The sequence below is a fragment of the Balaenoptera physalus genome (genome assembly GCF_965194825.1).
Source record: "Balaenoptera physalus genome assembly, chromosome: 13".
Lineage (NCBI taxonomy): Eukaryota > Metazoa > Chordata > Mammalia > Artiodactyla > Balaenopteridae > Balaenoptera > Balaenoptera physalus.
In genome coordinates, this window is record NC_138892.1 from 65,475,834 (window position 1) to 65,493,748 (window position 17,915).

At 47.6% G+C, this 17,915-nt stretch overlaps 1 protein-coding gene across 1 annotated transcript; it reads left to right on the forward strand.

The window, feature by feature from the left end:
- The first annotated feature begins 2,344 nt into the window (after nt 1-2,344).
- Nucleotides 2,345-17,566, forward strand: DDX23 (DEAD-box helicase 23). The gene is made up of 17 exons (XM_082421333.1): nt 2,345-2,465; nt 7,079-7,287; nt 7,715-7,819; nt 10,055-10,148; nt 10,259-10,324; nt 10,877-11,015; nt 11,300-11,433; nt 11,570-11,682; nt 11,928-12,071; nt 12,168-12,393; nt 12,701-12,846; nt 13,205-13,382; nt 14,128-14,370; nt 14,810-14,961; nt 15,165-15,273; nt 16,061-16,235; nt 16,673-17,566. Exons 2-17 carry the CDS (start codon nt 7,079-7,081, stop codon nt 16,894-16,896), a joined length of 2,457 nt encoding a protein of 818 aa, XP_082277459.1. The 5' UTR covers nt 2,345-2,465; the 3' UTR covers nt 16,897-17,566.
- Nucleotides 17,567-17,915: the final 349 nt, after the last annotated feature.

Below are 17,915 nucleotides of genomic sequence, written 5' to 3' on the forward strand. Positions count from 1 at the left end.
CCCCTTCCCTCTCCCCACTGGTAACCACTAGTTTGTTCTCTACAGAACATGCACTTTTTACTGCTCTGCTATCCTATCCTGTGTGGCAAATGGTATTATTATCCCTCTTTTATAAAAGAAGAAATAGAAAAGCCAGAGATTCCACATAACTTGTACAAGATCATACTCTGGTTAAGTAGTAGAGTCAGGATTCAAACCCAGTCTCAATGTTAACTGTAATTCCATGGGCCCCTTACTGCTAGCCATGTGGTACCTAGATAGGAGACTCTCTCCCTATGGTCCTTACTAGAATGTAGTCCCTCTGTCTCCATCTCCAAAGATGCATATTTGTGAAAGAACTAGCAGGGTAGGACAAACCATGCAAGTATCCTTTAAGCTCAATGTCTTACATGTGCCGTGAGAGAGGTGTGCACCAATACTAGGGGAACTCTGCCACTCTGAACTTGGACAAGCTTCATCAACTTTCTGGGTCTCAATTTACTGATCTTTAAAGATGATTGAGAATGGTAGCCTGGAAATGGGGCAAGAGCATCTACTCTGAAATTAAATGAACTTGGAGTTGAATACTGGCTCCATTCTTTTAACTATGTGGACTTAGAATCTTTCTGGGCCACAATCTCCTTATCAGTAAAATGGAGATAATGCCCATCTTATACTATTAGAAGAACAAGTAAAGTTAGGGCTTCCCAGGTGGGGCAGTGGTTGAGAATCCGTCTGCCAATGCAGGGGACACGGGTTCGAGCCCTGGTCCAGGAAGATCCCACATGCCGTGGAGCAACTAAGCCCGTGCGCCACAACTACTGAAGCCCACGCGCCTAGAGCCCGTGAGCCACAACTACTGAGCCCGCGTGCCACAACTACTGAAGCCTGCATGCCTAGAGCCCGGGCTCCACAACAAGAGAAGCCACCACAATAAGAAGCCCGCGCACCACAACGAAGAGTAGCCCCCACTTGCCACAACTAGAGAGAAGCCCGCGTGCAGCAATGAAGGCCCAACGCAGCCAAACATAGAAATAAATAAATTTATTTATTTTTTTAAAAAAAAGTAATGTAAGTTAAGTGTCCAGCACAGAGTTGGGTACTAGGAGGTATCAATACTTAGTAAATAGCAACTGCCGCTCTACACCTTTGGTCTGATTGTTAGCTACATTCTGTGAGTGGATAGCCCTCCAGTGTTCACTGGGTGAATTACACCCAACAGACCTCAGACAACTTTTCCATTCTCTCTGTGAGGTCCAAGTGGGCAGCCCAAAGGCTGCAGAGTTCTAAGAGCAGAAATGTGCCTCTCCCAGGGTTACTTTGGGCCTTTATGCCTGAGGCTCAGAGCTTTAGGATTATTTGGGCCTATCCCAGGCTCTGCTTCAGTAGAACTGAACACATTCAGAGAGAAAAACCAGAACTAAAGCTATGTGGGATTGAAACCAAAAAGCTGGTGATGGGAGAAAGGGAAGGAAAGAGGCATTAGTTACTTCCTGGTATCTATCTAAACCATCCTAGAAGATGCCAGAGTTTTTGTTTTTGTTTGGGAGGAAGGGGGGTAGAATTATGAACCATATGACCAAAGAGAAACAAAGTGAAAGTACAATTTTGGGGGAAAAATCTCATTGGAGGACTGAAAAGAGGGAACTAGGAGAAAGAAAGAACAAAAAAGTATTAAGATAACCCAAACAACTGGCCAGATTCCAAAGAGCAAGAGAGTGAAGAAGGCAAGTCCTGTCTGGAATGTTGAGAAAACCAGGTGCCACAGCCCAGGAGATACCATCCTTCCAGGAGGCCTTTGGAATCCATTGTGTGGGCTCATTTTGAGTTGTCACAGTAACCAGGGTGTTACCGCTGGGCCAGGGTTGCTAAAATGTCCTCCTAAACCTGGGATAGTCTCACACCATGAATCGTCCCACCCTCATTGGGAAATACTAGGCTGCTCCTGTAACTTAACTTTTAGTTTGTCCACCCGTAAAATGGGGCTAATAATCTATCTCAAAGATTTTTTGTAAAAACGCTTTTCCATAAACGGTATTTATAGTTGTTACTGTAGTTGCTAGTTCTAATGACGTGCTATTGCTATCTAAGGAAGGCCTCAAATTTCTCCGTTGTAAGCCACAGGCCATGATGTCATTAACTACAGTTTCTAGGAAAACCAGCATATTCCAGGAGGACTGCGCCCGCGGGGAGAAAAACCTTTTGAGAAAGGCCGGCCCACGAAAAACTCTTCCTCCCGCAGACTCAAATGTTTGGCGAACCACATTGCCCAGCGGCCCCCGCGGCCAGGGGCCGACGCTCTCACCGTGCATTCTGGGATTGGTAGTTCTCAGGCCCTCGCTGTCGGCCTGCGCTGCCCGGCACCAGGAACTCGCCTTCCCAGCTTGCCGCGCGGCCGGGGGAGCAGCCCGGCGACCAGGAAACGGGAAAGATGGCGACTGCTCGGCGACGTTGAGGCCGCGTTGGGCGGTTCGGACTCAAGAGTGGTGAGTCTCGGGCGATGGAAGCGTTTTCCAGGAGCTTGCAGAGAAGGCGAGAGTGAGGGCACAGCGGTGGCTCCTGTCTCCGGGATAAGGCGGGAAGAACGCCTCAGGGAAGGGGCACGAGCTTGGAAAGCTCTGGCGGGCAGGAGCGAAAGGGCGCGGGCCCCAGCGGGAGTGTTGGTTCCTGGGGGCACAGGGCAGGTCCCTGGACGATGTTCCAGGTCAGACCTTTTCCCACGCGCACAGCACCTGTGATACCCTCAGTCCGACTTTATTCCTTCATGTTTCGAGTAGCCCTTGCTCCAGACAAACTGAAACTCTGGCTTTTCTCCCAGAACCAGTCATGCTTTCCCGCCTCTGCGCCTCCTGTATTATTTCTTTTTCCGGGAATGACTTCTTTCTGGCACCTTCAGTTACACATCTTCAAATTCTACCTATTTTTCAGTGCTCAAGAGCTACTTCCTCTACAGTCTTTCCAAATTCCCTTTTACAAGTGAAAGTAAACTTCTTTGAACTCCTGCAATAATTCATCTGAGCTTGCATCCTGCTATGTGTCTCATAACCCTCTATTGTTTTTTTTTTTTTTTTTTTAATTAATTAATTTATTTATTTTTATGGCTGTGTTGGGTCTTCGTTTCTGTGCGAGGGCTTTCTCCAGTCGCGGCAAGCTGGGGCCACTCTTCATCGCGGTGCGCGGGCCTCTCACTATCGCGGCCCCTCTTGTTGCGGAGCACAGGCTCCAAACGCGCAGGCTCAGCAATTGTGGCTCACGGGCGCAGCTGCTCCGCGGCATGTGGGATCCTCCCAGACCAGGGTTCGAACTCACGTCCCCTGCATTGGCAGGCAGACTCTCAACCACTGCGCCACCAGGGAAGCCCCCTCTATTGTTTTGTAAGCTTCCTGTGGACAGGATCTTCCTGATTTCCTTTTGTAACTGACACAGCGCCTAGCACGGTGCCTTGCATATAGTGGATGCTTGATAAGTACATAGTTCATTGAGTGAAAAAAAAGACTCTGCCACTGCCGTACCAGAACTGAGGAACTCAAAGATGCGGAGGTTTGTGATAAGTGGAACCTATAATAAAAGTTTCCTACGTTTGCTTTCTTCTTATTTGCACTTCCCATTCTCTTCTAAGCTCACTCCACTCAGCCTTCTACTCCCTCCATGCCCCTGAAACAGCTCTTGTCAAAGGTCACCAAGCCATCTGTTTTTCCAAATGCAAGGGTCACTCCTTTATCTTCTAGTCTTTCTCCACTTGTCACAGGTAACCCCTCCCTCCTTGAAACACATTTTTGACTTCTGTGATGCCGTACTTTACTATTTTTTCTTCTTTCTCACTGGCTGTTGTTTCTTTCCAGTTTTTTCCTCTGGCTCCTCCTGTGCCTGACTTATAAATGTTACAGTGTTCCAGAGGTCAATCCTGGGTCCTCTTCTAATTTCTTCTTTAACTAGAATGCCTACTTAGGTAATATCATTTAGTGTCCCACGTCTTTAAAAGCAATCTATATATTGATAACTCAAGTTACTGTCTCCAGACTCTCTCTTGAGTTGCAGAATTATATTTTCAACTGCCTTTCTGGAATCTCCACTTGGTTTTCTTATTGACATCTTACACTCAATATGGTCAAAATGAAACTTTTGATTTCTTCTAAGTCTTTTCCTTCCCCAGTCTCCTCTGGTCACTAATGGCACCGTGAACCATTTAACCAGTTGGTCAGACCGTAAATTTAGGAGTTATGTTTGTCTCTCCTCTTTGTTTCCTCCCTTCATCAGTAAGTCCTATCAGCTCTGCCTTCATAATGTACCCTGAAGCCCTCTACTTCTTTTCATCTCCATTGCCACTTTCCTAGAACAAGCCACTGTCATCTCTTGTGTAGACTACTATAATAGCATTCTCAGTGGTTCTGTGTCCACTGTTGCCTCCCTACCGTATATTTTCTTGAAGTCACCAAAGTAATTCTTTGAAAATGTAAAATAAGACCACATCACTTCCTGTTTAACACCTTTCTAAGGTTCCCACTGCAGTTAGATTAAAATCCAAGTTCCTTTACCCTGGCCTGAAACACATTTCCATGATCTAACCCCTGCCTACCTCCCTGAACTCATCTCGAATTAGTCTTCCCCCTCGGTCACTGCCACTGAGCCACATGAGTCTATTTGTTTTGGCCGTGCTGTGCAGCCTGCGGGATCTTAGTTCCCTGACCAGGGATCAAACCCCGCCCCAGCAGTGAAAGCACTGACTCCTAACCACTGGACCGCCAAGGAATTCCTCACACGAGTCTATTTTATTTTTTTTACTTATTTTTTATTTTTATTTTTGGCTGCGGAGGGTCTTCGTTGTGGCATGCAGGATCTTTGTTGCGGCGCATGGGCTTCTCTCTAGTTGTGGTGCACAGGCTCCAGAGCGCGTGGGCTCTGTAGTTTGCGGCACACACGCTCTCTAGTTGAGGCGTGCGGGCTCAGTAGTTGTGGCGTACGGGCTTAGTTGCCCCGCAGCATGTGGGATCTTAGTTCCCCGATCAGGGATCGAACCCTCATCCCCTGCATTGCAGGGCGGATTCTTTACCACTGGACCACCAGGGAAGTCCCACACGAGTCTATTTTTAATTGGCAAACATGCTAAGCTAGTTCTTGCCCCAGTGCCTTACTGTCCCTTCTGCCCAATAAATTCTTTTCCCTGATTTTTGCAGACTCTATTCCCATCATTCAAGTCTCAGCTTACATGTCATCTAAAAAATTCTTTCCAGAGCCTTCTATCTCTTGTTCATACTGCTCCCCATCACGTCACCCTGTTTTACTCTCTTCATTAGCACTCATTTCTGTTTGAAATTCTCTTATCTTTCTGCCTAACTGTTGTCTTCTTCACTGGAGTTTAAGCATCATGAGATCAGAGACTTTGTTTTGTTTACTGCTGTATCTCTAGTACTTAGAATAGTTTCTGGCACCTACCAGGTACACAGTGAATATTTGTCGAAAGAATGCTGATGTCCAGGATGCTTTATAGAGAAGATGACCTTTCCTCTGGATTGTTTTCTTTTTTTCTTTAATAGAAGAGGGCTATTTTATTTTATTTATTTATTTTTATTTTTGGCTGCATTGGGTCTTCGTTGCTGTGCGCGGGCTTCTCGTTGCGGTGAAGCATGGGCTAGAGCACGGGCTCTAGGCTCATGGGCTTCAGTAGCTGTGGCTTGCGGTCTCTAGAGCGCAGGCTCAGTAGTTGTGGCACATGGGCTTAGTTGCTCTGCGGCATGTGGGATCTTCCCAGACCAGGGATTGAACCTATATCCCCTGCATTGGCAGGCAGATTCTTAACCGCTGTGCCAACAGGGAAGTCCCTGGATTGTTTTCTTAGGGCTATAAGTGGACGAGACATAAGTATAATTTCCATGTGATATGCATGACGTACTGGCAATTTTGAGGTAAAATGGGTTGTCTCCACCTTTTGAAAGTGCTACTTGATCATTTTTTTCTCTTCCTTACATGCTCTCCCTTCTTAAAAATATATGGCAGGAATTACATGGGAAAGGGGGATCGTAAGCTAAAGCTTAGGGAACTGTTATTTCATTAGAACCATTTGGGGTTAAAGTAAGTTCTGAAAAATATATCCTGAGGCTTAGGGATGGTGGTGGTGATGGTGGAATAGAGGCAGATTCAGACTTGCTGTCTGAATTTAGCACCTGGCTGAAGTAGATTTTGTAGTCTGAAGGACAGTTGACAGTGTGGCATGGTGTTCAATGTCCCCTAGGCAGTATGGGAACAGAACAAATTCCTGCTCAAACTTTTCATGGGACTGGATCACAATCAAGGCTGTGAAAATCTGAGTAGGGAACATGAGTCAGAACATCTGTGATCTCTAGTGTCTGGTACACTTCTTCCTCTTTCCCTCCTTACCTCTCTCCATTCCTCCCTCCCTTATTTTAAATTCTAAAATAATTGTAGATTCTCAGGAACTTGTAAAACCAAAGTGTATGGAGTCCTATGTACCCTTCACAAGTTTTTGCCATTGCATAACTAGAAATACATTTCTTTTAATCTGAGTAAAAGTGAGTTTCTCTATTTGAATTTAGGTTTCCTTGAGGTGCTGATCATAATCCCAAATCTCTAAGTTAAACTCCTTTTTTCCTCTTTTGAGCTTTCTTTATGAGCTCAAGAGAACTTATCTCCCTTAGATGTATATACGTTGACTGATCCTGGTGGGCTGGCAGACACAGTAGACTCCTAAGATAAGCAAAACAAGATGTTTCTAGAGATAGCTAGTATACTATTCATTAACTAACATTTCTTTTAATACTCTTGCAGTCTAATTATAAAAATAAGCTATATTCATTGTATACTTTTGGAAATGAATATATACAAAAAGGAATCCCAGAGAAATAACATAGCATTAATGAATAAGAATGGGCCTCTGGAGCCGGACTGCCTAAAACTCTGACACTTAACACCCGTGTGTCCTTAGGCAAGTTACTTTATATATCTGAGCTTCAGTTTCTTCATCCATAAAGCATGCATACCAATATATCTACCTCAGAGGGTTGTTTTGAGATTAAGTAAATTATTTGTAAAAAGTTTAGAGCAGTACCTAGTACATAATAAATACTCCTCTTACCCATGACAGATGGCAGGAGAGCTGGCTGATAAGAAGGACCGTGAGGCATCACCTTCCAAGGAGGAAAGGAAGCGATCTCGGACTCCTGACAGAGAACGGGATAGAGACCGAGACCGGAAGTCTTCCCCATCTAAAGATAGGAAACGGCATCGTTCAAGGGAAAGGCGTCGAGGAGGCAGCCGTTCTCGTTCCCGTTCCCGTTCCAAGTCTACAGAAAGGTAAAGTAATTTTCTGTTTGTTACATGGAGAGGGAGTGTACATTTCAGTACATGTCAAACTCCTTTATTCTTGGTTCCTCTGATGCCGCCATATTAGGGCATTAGTCTTTCATACATTTCTCTACACCTAGTGACCCAGTAGTTCTTAAAGGTTAAGAGGGAACTTGTAAGATGAAGGTCCAGATGATCGAGGAAGATAGTTCATCTGTTCACATAATCCATGGCCTATCATTGCCACTGATACTTAGCAGTACAGCTCTGAGCTCTAAGACCTTCTTAGAACTCCCTCATAACTTCTTGGGAAACACATTTTCCAATTTGTAAAATATTACTTTGGGGAGAAAAGAGCATGGGAACCTTCTTAGGGCTGCAGTGAAGCAGTATACTCAGGAAGTATCATGTAATTTCTTAAATGTGCTGTCTTCAGAGAACGCCGGCACAAAGAACGAGAGCGAGATAAGGAGCGGGATCGGAATAAGAAGGACCGAGATCGGGATAAGGATGGGCACAGACGGGACCGCAAGCGATCCAGGTACCTGGGGGAGTGGGAGTGGGCTTTAGGGCACCGCTCTGCTCGCTTCCCGTCTGCATCTCAGCTGGCTCAGCTTCGGGGGAAAGTAAATTTTCCATAGTGAATCCTATTGGCAGCTATTGTAGAGCTGTCTTTTTTAGAAGGCACACACCTTCTTTGGAAAGTATAACCAGTTAGTGAAGTCACCACCTCTTGAGGGTCAGCTTGTTCTTAGAATTTAGAAATTAGTTTGAAAAGGTTACCAGCCAACAAAACAGCTCCATCAGACCATTCAGTTTTCTACCCAGAATGTACAACATATATTTGTTGGGATAGCTTAATGCACCAGTATCTTGATCTCTTTGTTCTGGAAACTTTCTTTTTTTTTTTTAATTTGTTTCTTATTTATATTTTGGTTACGTTGGGTCTTCGTTGCTGCACATGGGCTTTTTTCTCTAGTTGCGGTGAGCGGGGGCTACTCTTTGTTGTGGTGCGCCGGCTTCTCATTGCGGTGGCTTCTCTTGTTGCAGAGCACGGGCTCTAGGCGTGTGGGCTTCAGTAGTTGTGGCACACGGGCTCAGTAGCTGTGGCTCGCGGGCTCTAGAACACAGGCTCAGTAGTTGTGGCGCATGAGCTTAGTTGCTCCGCGGCATGTGGGATCTTCCCGGACCAGGGCTCGAACCCGTGTCCCGTGCATTGGCAGGCGGATTTTTAACCACTGCACCACCAGGGAAGCCCTGGAGACTTTCTATACAAAGTTTTTATTAGGCCCTGAATCTGTAGGTTAGAATTCAGGGCAAAGAATAGAATTCTTGTAACAAACGCAGTGGGGTTATTTGAGATCTCTTGCATATTAAGCTTATAGCAGGTGTGGGGAAAAGATTGCTGGGGCTGGTAGGAAGGAGAGATGAGGAAAGGACATATATAGCAGTATCTGGGAAGGGTGTATGTGGGTGGCCATGTCGGCTAAATTTATTGTGTATTCTAAAGTAATGCAGGATTTTTTTTTCTTCTGACATGCATATGCTATTTGGAGGAAATATTTTTTTAATCAAAATATAGTTGATTTACAATACTGTATTAGTCTCAAGTATATAACAAAGTGATTCAGTTTCGTATACACACACACACACACACACACACACACACAAACACACAAATATATTTTCTGGTTCTTTTCCATTATAGGTTATTACAAGATATTGAATATAGTTCCCTGTGCTATACAGTAAATTCTTTTTTTAAGAAATTTTTTAATTGTACGTTTTTTATTTTTTAAAAAGTTTTATTTATTTATTTTTGGCTGCGTTGGGTCTTCGTTGTGACACAGGCTTTCTCTAATTGCGGCGAGCGGGGGCTACTCTTTGTTGTGGTACGCAGGCTTCTCATTGCCATGGCTTCTCTTGTTGCGGAGCACGGGCTCTAGGTGCAGGGGCTTCAGTAATTGTGGCACGCAGGCTCAGTAGTTGTGGCTTGCGGGTTCTAGAGCACAGGCTCAGTAGTTGTGGCTCGTGGGCTCTAGAGCACAGGCTCAGTAGTTGTGGTGCACGAGCTTAGTTGCTCCGCGGCATGTGGGATCTTCCCAGATCAGAGCTCGAACCCATGTCCCCTGCATTGGCAGGCAGATTCTCAACCACTGTGCCACCAGGGAAGTCCCTGCAGTAAATTCTTGTTGTTTATTTTATATATAGTCGTGTGTATCTGTTAATCCCATACTCCTAATTTAGTCTAATTTAGCCTTCCCCGCCCCCCTTCCCCTTTGGTAACCATAAGTTTGTTTTCTGTGTCTGTGAGTTTGTTTCTGTTTTGTAAATAATTCATTTGTATTATTTTTTAGATTCCACGTATAAGTGATACCATATATTTGTCTTTCTCTGTCTGACTTCACTCAGTGTGATAATCTCTAGGTCCATCCATGTTGCTGCAAATGGTAATATTTCCTTCTTTTTTTATGGCTGAGTAATATTTGGAGGAAATATTTTTGATATCAGTAGTGAAGATCCACTTCCCAGAAGAGAATAGTCTCAGAAAAGGAGATTCAGGTAGAATGGGGCCAAGACAGGGCCATCATTAGGTTTCAGAGCAGGCAGAGTGACCAGGCCTGCAAAAGGAGCTTCAGGACATGTTGGAGGACCGTGGGCCAGTCTTGCTGAGTGGTGGGAAAACTTCCATCCTCTTTTGGCGAGCTCAGTCTGAACCTCATCCAGGGGCTAGGCTAAGAGTGATATGGACTTTTCCTGTTCCTTTGCCTTAAAGTTTGTCTCCTGGCCGAGGAAAAGATTTTAAATCTCGGAAAGACAGAGACTCTAGGAAGGATGAAGAGGATGAACATGGTGATAAGAAGCCTAAGGTAAAAAGAGGAATGATTTTTTTCCTCATCTTCCTCTTCAGTTCAAGCCCAACTTTGTTCTTCACAGGGAGAGAGCCTCTGTGGACTGAAGTCCTGTGTTTTATCTTCAGGCCCAGCCATTATCCCTGGAGGAACTTCTGGCCAAGAAAAAGGCTGAGGAAGAAGCTGAGGCTAAGGTAAGAGCTTGAAGGTCTGTATTAGTTGGCTAGGGCTGCCATGACAGAACACACGGACTGAGTGGCTTAAACAACAGAAATTTATTTTCTCACAGTTCTGGAGGCTAGAAGTCTGAAATCAGATGGGGTTGTTTCTTCTGAGGCTTCTCTCCTTGGCTTGTAGATGGATGTCTTTTCCATATTCACATGCTCTTCCCTCTGTGTGTGTACGCTCCTGGTATCTCTGTGTGTCCAAATTTTCTCTTTTTATAAGGACACAGTCAGATTGGTTTAGGGCCCAACCTTGGAGCCTCAGGTTACCTTAATCACCTCTTTAAAGGCTCTATCTCCAAATACAGTCACATTCTGAGGTACTGGAGGGTAGGGCTTCAACATGTGAATTTTGAGGGAGACACAGTGTAGCCCGTAACAGGGTCCTGGGCCTATTTATGTTTTCCTTAACATGTGTAATGCCTGAGCAAATATTTTTGGGCCCCCTGCCATCTTGCCGTCAGTGATGTGATTATACCCTGTTCCCAGATCCTTTGTTTACAGTTGTAATCTGTTTTGTAGCCCAAGTTCCTCTCCAAAGCAGAACGAGAGGCTGAAGCCCTAAAGCGACGGCAGCAGGAGGTGGAGGAGCGGCAGAGGTTGCTTGAAGAAGAGAGGAAGAAAAGGAAACAGTTCCAAGACTTGGGCAGGAAAATGTTGGGTTCGTTTTCTTACCCTGTAGCCCCTAGACGGGGTAGGGAAGGGTGGGATGGGATTGTGGTGTAACTCAGGAGAGCTAGAAACCTATTTGCTCTGAGTTTGGAAGAAGGAAGGATGGGGCAAGTTTCTGAGAAAAATATCTTTCTGTTAGGTCTCCATTTCCCTTGTATCATAAATCTCCCCCGCCTTTTTTTACTCATTTGGTGTCTGTTGTCTGGATCTCCTCCATGCCCTCTTTTTTCTTCCACTGAGTTCTTCTGCAGCTTTGCTTTGTTTGGTCTGCAGAAGACCCTCAGGAACGGGAACGTCGGGAACGCAGGGAGAGGATGGAGCGGGAGACCAACGGAAATGAGGATGAGGAAGGGCGGCAGAAGATCCGGGAGGAGAAGGATAAGAGCAAGGAACTGCATGCCATTAAGGTGCAGGCCTCAGCTCTGTCTTCATGGCCCCACGCGCCTCACACACTAAGGAGGTTTGGTTGTTTGTCCATTCTGATCTCTGTATATGAGATTTGGGCCTCCCGTTTGATGGGCTTTGTGTTCTGTACCTGGGCAGGAGCGTTACCTGGGTGGCATCAAGAAGCGGCGCCGGACAAGGCATCTCAATGACCGCAAGTTTGTCTTTGAGTGGGATGCATCTGAGGACACTTCCATTGACTACAACCCCCTGTGAGTGTCTTCAGGCCTCAGTGCTAGGTCTTTTAAACTAGGCAGTTGCTGGAGAGAACCAGTGACTACAGAGATAGAAGTAAGATAGGCTGGGATGAGGAGATGGGTAAAATGGTAGTTAGCCAGCCCTCTGGGCGATGAAAGACCCTGGCTGGAAGGGGAACTGGTACATGTTGGTAGTCTGCACCTCCATCCTTGTGCTTAGCAGCTCCTTCTCTTTTCCTCTTCCTCTGTCTCAATCCCAGGTACAAAGAACGGCACCAGGTGCAGTTGTTGGGGCGAGGCTTCATTGCAGGCATTGACCTAAAGCAGCAGAAGCGAGAGCAATCACGTTTCTATGGAGACCTAATGGAGAAGAGGCGGACACTGGAAGAAAAGGAGCAGGAGGAGTGAGTGGTCAGGGCTACGGGTGGTTGGGCAGAGCCAAGTCTACAGGAAGGAGATGGAGGATACGAACCCCCTTCATTCCCCATGTCCTGCTCCAGGGCAAGACTCCGCAAACTTCGTAAGAAGGAAGCCAAGCAACGCTGGGATGATCGGCATTGGTCCCAGAAGAAGTTGGATGAGATGACAGACAGGGACTGGCGGATCTTCCGTGAGGACTACAGCATCACCACCAAAGGTGGCAAGATCCCCAATCCCATCCGGTCCTGGAAAGACTCTTCTCTGCCTCCACACATCTTGGAGGTCATCGATAAGTGTGGCTACAAGGTATGAAGGAGCAGATGGGCCCAGGAGGCCTAACGTGTTCCCAGATTCTAGGGGTACAGGTTTAATTTGAGAACAGAGAACTTTGTTCCTAGACTGTTCGGTGGCTTCTCTGCCAGTGGGCACCAAGGTGACGTCTCTCAGTTTCTGGTGGAAGTATTGTTTGTTGATTGTGTTTCTTCTCGGGTCCCATTCCTGTTCACTGTGCTTGGTGTCCTCCCATTGTGCTGGCACATGTGCCCACTCTGTCAGCAGCAGCCCAGGTAGTATAATTTTGCCTGTACACGTTACTGTCTCTGGGTCACTACAGGAGCCGACACCTATCCAGCGTCAGGCAATTCCCATTGGGCTACAGAATCGTGACATCATTGGAGTGGCTGAGACTGGCAGCGGCAAGACAGCAGCCTTCCTCATCCCGTTGCTGGTCTGGATTACCACTCTCCCCAAAATTGACAGGTGACATCAGCTGACACCAGTTGGAGTGGGTTTGACTGAGCAGGAGATGTGAAAATGGCAAATGAGCATTTGGGTTTCTTTTTAAGTCTATAATCAGAAGCCTTTAGTCTGGGTCAGATATTAGGGAATAATTGGATCATGATATCAAAGAAGTGTATGATTTTATTGCTGGCAAGGACCACTCCCTGGAGAGCTTGGCTATCCCGGAGTCTGATTTTTAAGAGCGATTGTTACATTCTTTTCCTACCACTCTCCTCATTCCCTCTAGTTGCCCTTAAGAGTGACTTTGTCTTGCTCCTGTTTGTGGTTGGATGAGAACCAAAGCTCATGAAACTGTGGGATGCCCCATTTACCACAGGATCGAAGAGTCAGACCAGGGCCCTTATGCCATCATCCTGGCCCCCACTCGTGAGCTGGCTCAGCAGATTGAGGAAGAGACCATCAAGTTCGGGAAGCCGCTAGGCATCCGCACGGTGGCTGTCATCGGCGGCATCTCCAGAGAAGACCAGGGCTTCAGGCTGCGCATGGGTTGTGAGGTTTGTTCGCCGAGCCAGCAGCCAGCCCGCCATTTGGGAGGGCTCTCTGTCTGGGGACTCTGTTTCTAGTTTCTGCCGTAGATGTACAGTAAATGAAGAAAGGGGCTGGTTTGTGTATATGTGCTGTTATTTATGGAGGACTCATGCACCAGGGATTATACTCTGTATATCATTAATTCTCACAACCACCTTAAAGAGAATAGATAACGGTATTTCCATTTTACAGGTGAAGCTGAGGGTCAGGTTAATAACTTGCCCAAAGTCACAGCTGGTGATGGGCAGAGCTGAGACTCATATGTGAAGGCTGTGCTCTTAATCGCTCTGGAAGGCCATGTCGTTGATTTTGTGTTGCCTTCTTCTTAGGGTTGGGGAGGAGAGCTTTTTACAAGAAGTCTGCTGTAGGAATTGAGTCTTCTGCAGGCTTATTAGTATAATCCCTTTATCCAACCCCCTCCATGGTATCGCTTAGTCTCTCTTCTGTGTAAGAAAGTTCTGTTGATGTTGCCTCTTCTGTCTAATCCCTGGACCTTACTCAGAGACCCCATTTATTCCTGAAAAAAATCCAAGGTAGCAACAAGTGATTTCATGCCACTTCTCAGGAACTTTCACTACCAAACATAACTGGAGGTTGGGGTCATAGTTCCTTAGCATTAGGGATCTGTTGCCCAAGTGGGTGGATAGTTCACAGAAGAGAGAAGAAAGGGGTACCTGCTGGGGCCACACATGATTCCACTGTACCCCCCAGATAGTGATTGCTACTCCAGGACGTCTGATTGATGTGCTGGAGAACCGCTACCTGGTGCTGAGCCGCTGTACCTATGTGGTTCTGGATGAGGCAGACAGGATGATTGATATGGGCTTTGAGCCAGACGTCCAGAAGATCCTGGAGCACATGCCTGTCAGCAACCAGAAGCCGGACACAGATGAGGCCGAGGACCCTGAGAAGATGTTGGCCAACTTCGAGTCAGGAAAACATAAGTACCGCCAAGTAAGGCTGCTCCCCTAGGCTGGGAAAAGTTGGGCAAGTTGCCAAACCTGCTCCAGGGCCCTTCTTGCCCTAGGCAAGTGCATGTTTCCAGAGTGGTGAGGCGTGGCTCACCACGTACAGTCCTCTCACAGTCCTAGCAGTGTAGCCTCTTAGCCCTGGAAATATGGTTCCGAAGAGTCATGCTACTGCCCGCCACAGGTGCTGGCAAATGCTCTCAGCCCTTCCTGTTATCATAAGATGTAAAGTACTCTGCTGAACAGGCACTGAGGAGAGAAGTGGGAAGGCAAAGGACAGTTTTCTGTCTGTCAGGCATTACTTCTGTCAAAACTCACACCATGGCTCATTTTCTATTCTGCAGCTTGGGCTGCGCTGCCTGTGCTGATGGTGGGATGTGTGATGTGTCTGCCTGGGCCCAGGGCTGAACCTCTTGTTTTCATAGACAGTTATGTTCACGGCCACCATGCCCCCAGCGGTGGAGCGTCTGGCCCGGAGCTACCTTCGGCGACCTGCTGTGGTGTACATTGGCTCTGCCGGCAAGCCCCACGAACGTGTGGAACAGAAGGTCTTCCTCATGTCAGAGTCTGAAAAGAGGTATGGGGGAAGCTGAGCCAAGGGAAACAGAATGGAGAAGAGGCTTCTTTTAGTGCGAGTGGTGGCTGGAGGGCGACTGTTCTGCCATGTTGGAGAGCTGGGCATTGGAGATCCTGGAATTGGTGTTTGTAGATCAGCGTTGGGCATTTCACTTGGAGTGGAGGGTAGTATGCATCTCATTTTTCTCTTCCTCTTCTCTCCAGGAAAAAGCTGCTGGCAATCTTGGAGCAAGGCTTTGATCCACCCATCATCATTTTTGTCAACCAGAAGAAGGGCTGTGATGTTTTGGCCAAATCCCTGGAGAAGATGGGGGTGTGTCTGGGAGGGGAGAGCAATGCCTGGTCTCTTTGGTGCTGCTTTCTGAAACTAGACGGGCCGCCTAGGCTTCTGCTTTCAGTGCTTACCTATTCTTGAACCTCTCCAGTATTTAACAAGCCAGGGTCAGCGGGAAAAGGGTGGTTGATGGGGATAAAGAGGACTTGGTCAATTGCTATGATTCCCTGTCCATTCCAGCAGTGCCAGCCACAGCTGCCTTGGGTCTTCCTCTAAGTGTGCTGGGGCCAGGGAGATGTTATGAGACACATCCTGGCAGGATCTGAGGATATGGAGTAGAGTGGGTCGAAGTGTTTCGTCTTTATATATGTTTGGGAGGGAGGATGGTGTAGTCAGGAGGGAGACGTTAGTCATCAGTGTCCTGTACTCCTGATACTGGTGTTGGAGGGCAAGGGTGTGTCCTCTCCACTCAGGCTTAAACTTCCTTAAATTTCTTGGTCCCTGCTTTCCACCGTCATCTCTCACCCTCATTCTCTCTTTCACTACTTCTCATCCGTCTGGCTCCACATCTCACCCCTGATTGCTTTACCTTTGACCTTGCCCTGTCTGTGTGTCTCCCCCCCAACCCCCCATCTCTCCTATCCCTTTCTTCAGCTCATCTGTTCTCTCCTTACTTCAGTTGCCCTTGTTTTCTTTTCTGCCTCCTTCCCCTTTCCATCTCCCCTGCTGCTCTCTGCAACCCTCCCTCCTCCCGGTCCACTCCCTCCTAACTTCCATCTTTCCATGATCCCATTGCTCTTTCTTTACCTCGCCATTCTTCCAACAGTACAACGCTTGTACGCTGCATGGTGGAAAAGGCCAGGAGCAGCGAGAGTTTGCACTATCCAACCTCAAGGCTGGGGCCAAGGATATTTTGGTGGCTACAGATGTGGCGGGTCGTGGTATCGACATCCAAGATGTGTCTATGGTTGTCAACTATGATATGGCCAAAAACATTGAAGGTAAGTGCAGGGGAAAGCAGCTTCAATCCAGGTAAAGGGAGATTCCTTGCCCGTTTCTCCTCGAGTAGCTTCACTGAGGAGGCTATTGCTGCCAACTCTCACAGCTCAGAGTCTAGGGTTGCTTGTCCCAGTGAGAAGAGCTCCTGCTCTGTATCTCTCTTGGGTGTGTTGTCCCAGCTCCTGGGATTGTGCTCTGTCTTCTGGGTATGGAGAAGAACGGAGCTGGGCCACTCAGTCTTAATGTGGTAGGATGACCACCATCAGCAGTGCTAGCGGGGAGAGCACCGTGGGCACTGCAGATGCAGGCAGCACGAGCTGTGTTTACTGCCCTCAGAAGTGTGGTGGGGAGGATGAAGCCTTTAGAAGTGGAGGCTTCAGACGCTGCTCACCAGGGCATCTGGCCTGGCGCCCTGAGTGACATTCCTCCCCCTCCCCAGATTATATCCACCGCATTGGCCGCACGGGACGAGCAGGCAAGAGTGGTGTGGCCATCACCTTCCTCACCAAAGAGGACTCTGCTGTGTTCTATGAGCTGAAGCAAGCCATCCTGGAGAGCCCGGTGTCCTCCTGCCCCCCAGAGCTAGCCAACCACCCCGATGCCCAGCACAAGCCAGGCACCATCCTCACCAAGAAGCGCCGGGAAGAGACCATCTTTGCCTGACACAGCGCTCTCCCCACGGTTCAAGGCCATGCCCTGGAGCCTGTTCTTCAGGACCCTCACATCTCTTCCCAGGTCCTCACTCTTATGGGGGCTTAGGAAACAATCAGACTCCCTGGCCCAGCCCCTCAGGTCTGAAGGCCTGAGTGTGGGGCTGTAAGAGGAGAGGAAGCTAGGAGGCAAGGAGAACAAACTACCCTAGGTTTTGGCCCAGCCCTGCCCCTCCGGCGGGCTTTGGGATTGCATTGGGCCATCAGCTCTTGCCAGGTATGGGGGCAACCAATTGGCACTGCCTCCTAGACTGAACAAAACCTGGCTGCCGGGCTGGGACTTCTTCGGCACAGACGTGACTGCGTAAGCTGCAGCACCATCATTGCCCTAGATGACCCAGGGGATCTGGCACTGAGGAATATGGATCTTGGACTCTTACTGTCATTTTGACAGCTGTTTGCCCTTTTGGATTATAGAACAAGTGGAGAGCCTTGTTTAGAGTTGTGCACGGCCCCTGTGCCAGGGGGTACTGTGCACTCTAGGCATCCCTCACCCGGGGAATTTTTTAGCAGGTGTGGGGATGGGGAGCTGGCTGAGTCCTTGAAGTCAGAGTGAACTTTCTGTTTTCTATTCTCTGAGAAGATGAGTTTGTATGTTCTGAGAATAAATACACGAATATTAAGGCTGTGTCTTAGTTCTAGCTAAATTCATCTCCCAGGTCTTCCCTGGTACCACAGAAGACCAGGAGGACAGCATTGGGCACAGTGGATTCACTTGGGAGATGAAAGAAAATCAACATCCAAAGAAGAGCCTCGGGTCTGAGCTGATAGTTTAAGTCTATAGGAGGCGCCTGAGGGGAGATGGAAAAGGCACTGACAGCAGGACCGTGATGCATCTTCCCTCCCCCGCTCTGGCTTCACAGAACTTGTAGCTCTGGCCTGGACACCCTCCAGGGAGCTTTGCACAAGGGTGAGAAGGGAAAGCAGTTGTGAAACTTCGGCAGGTGAAGCACAGTCAGAACCACTCTCCCA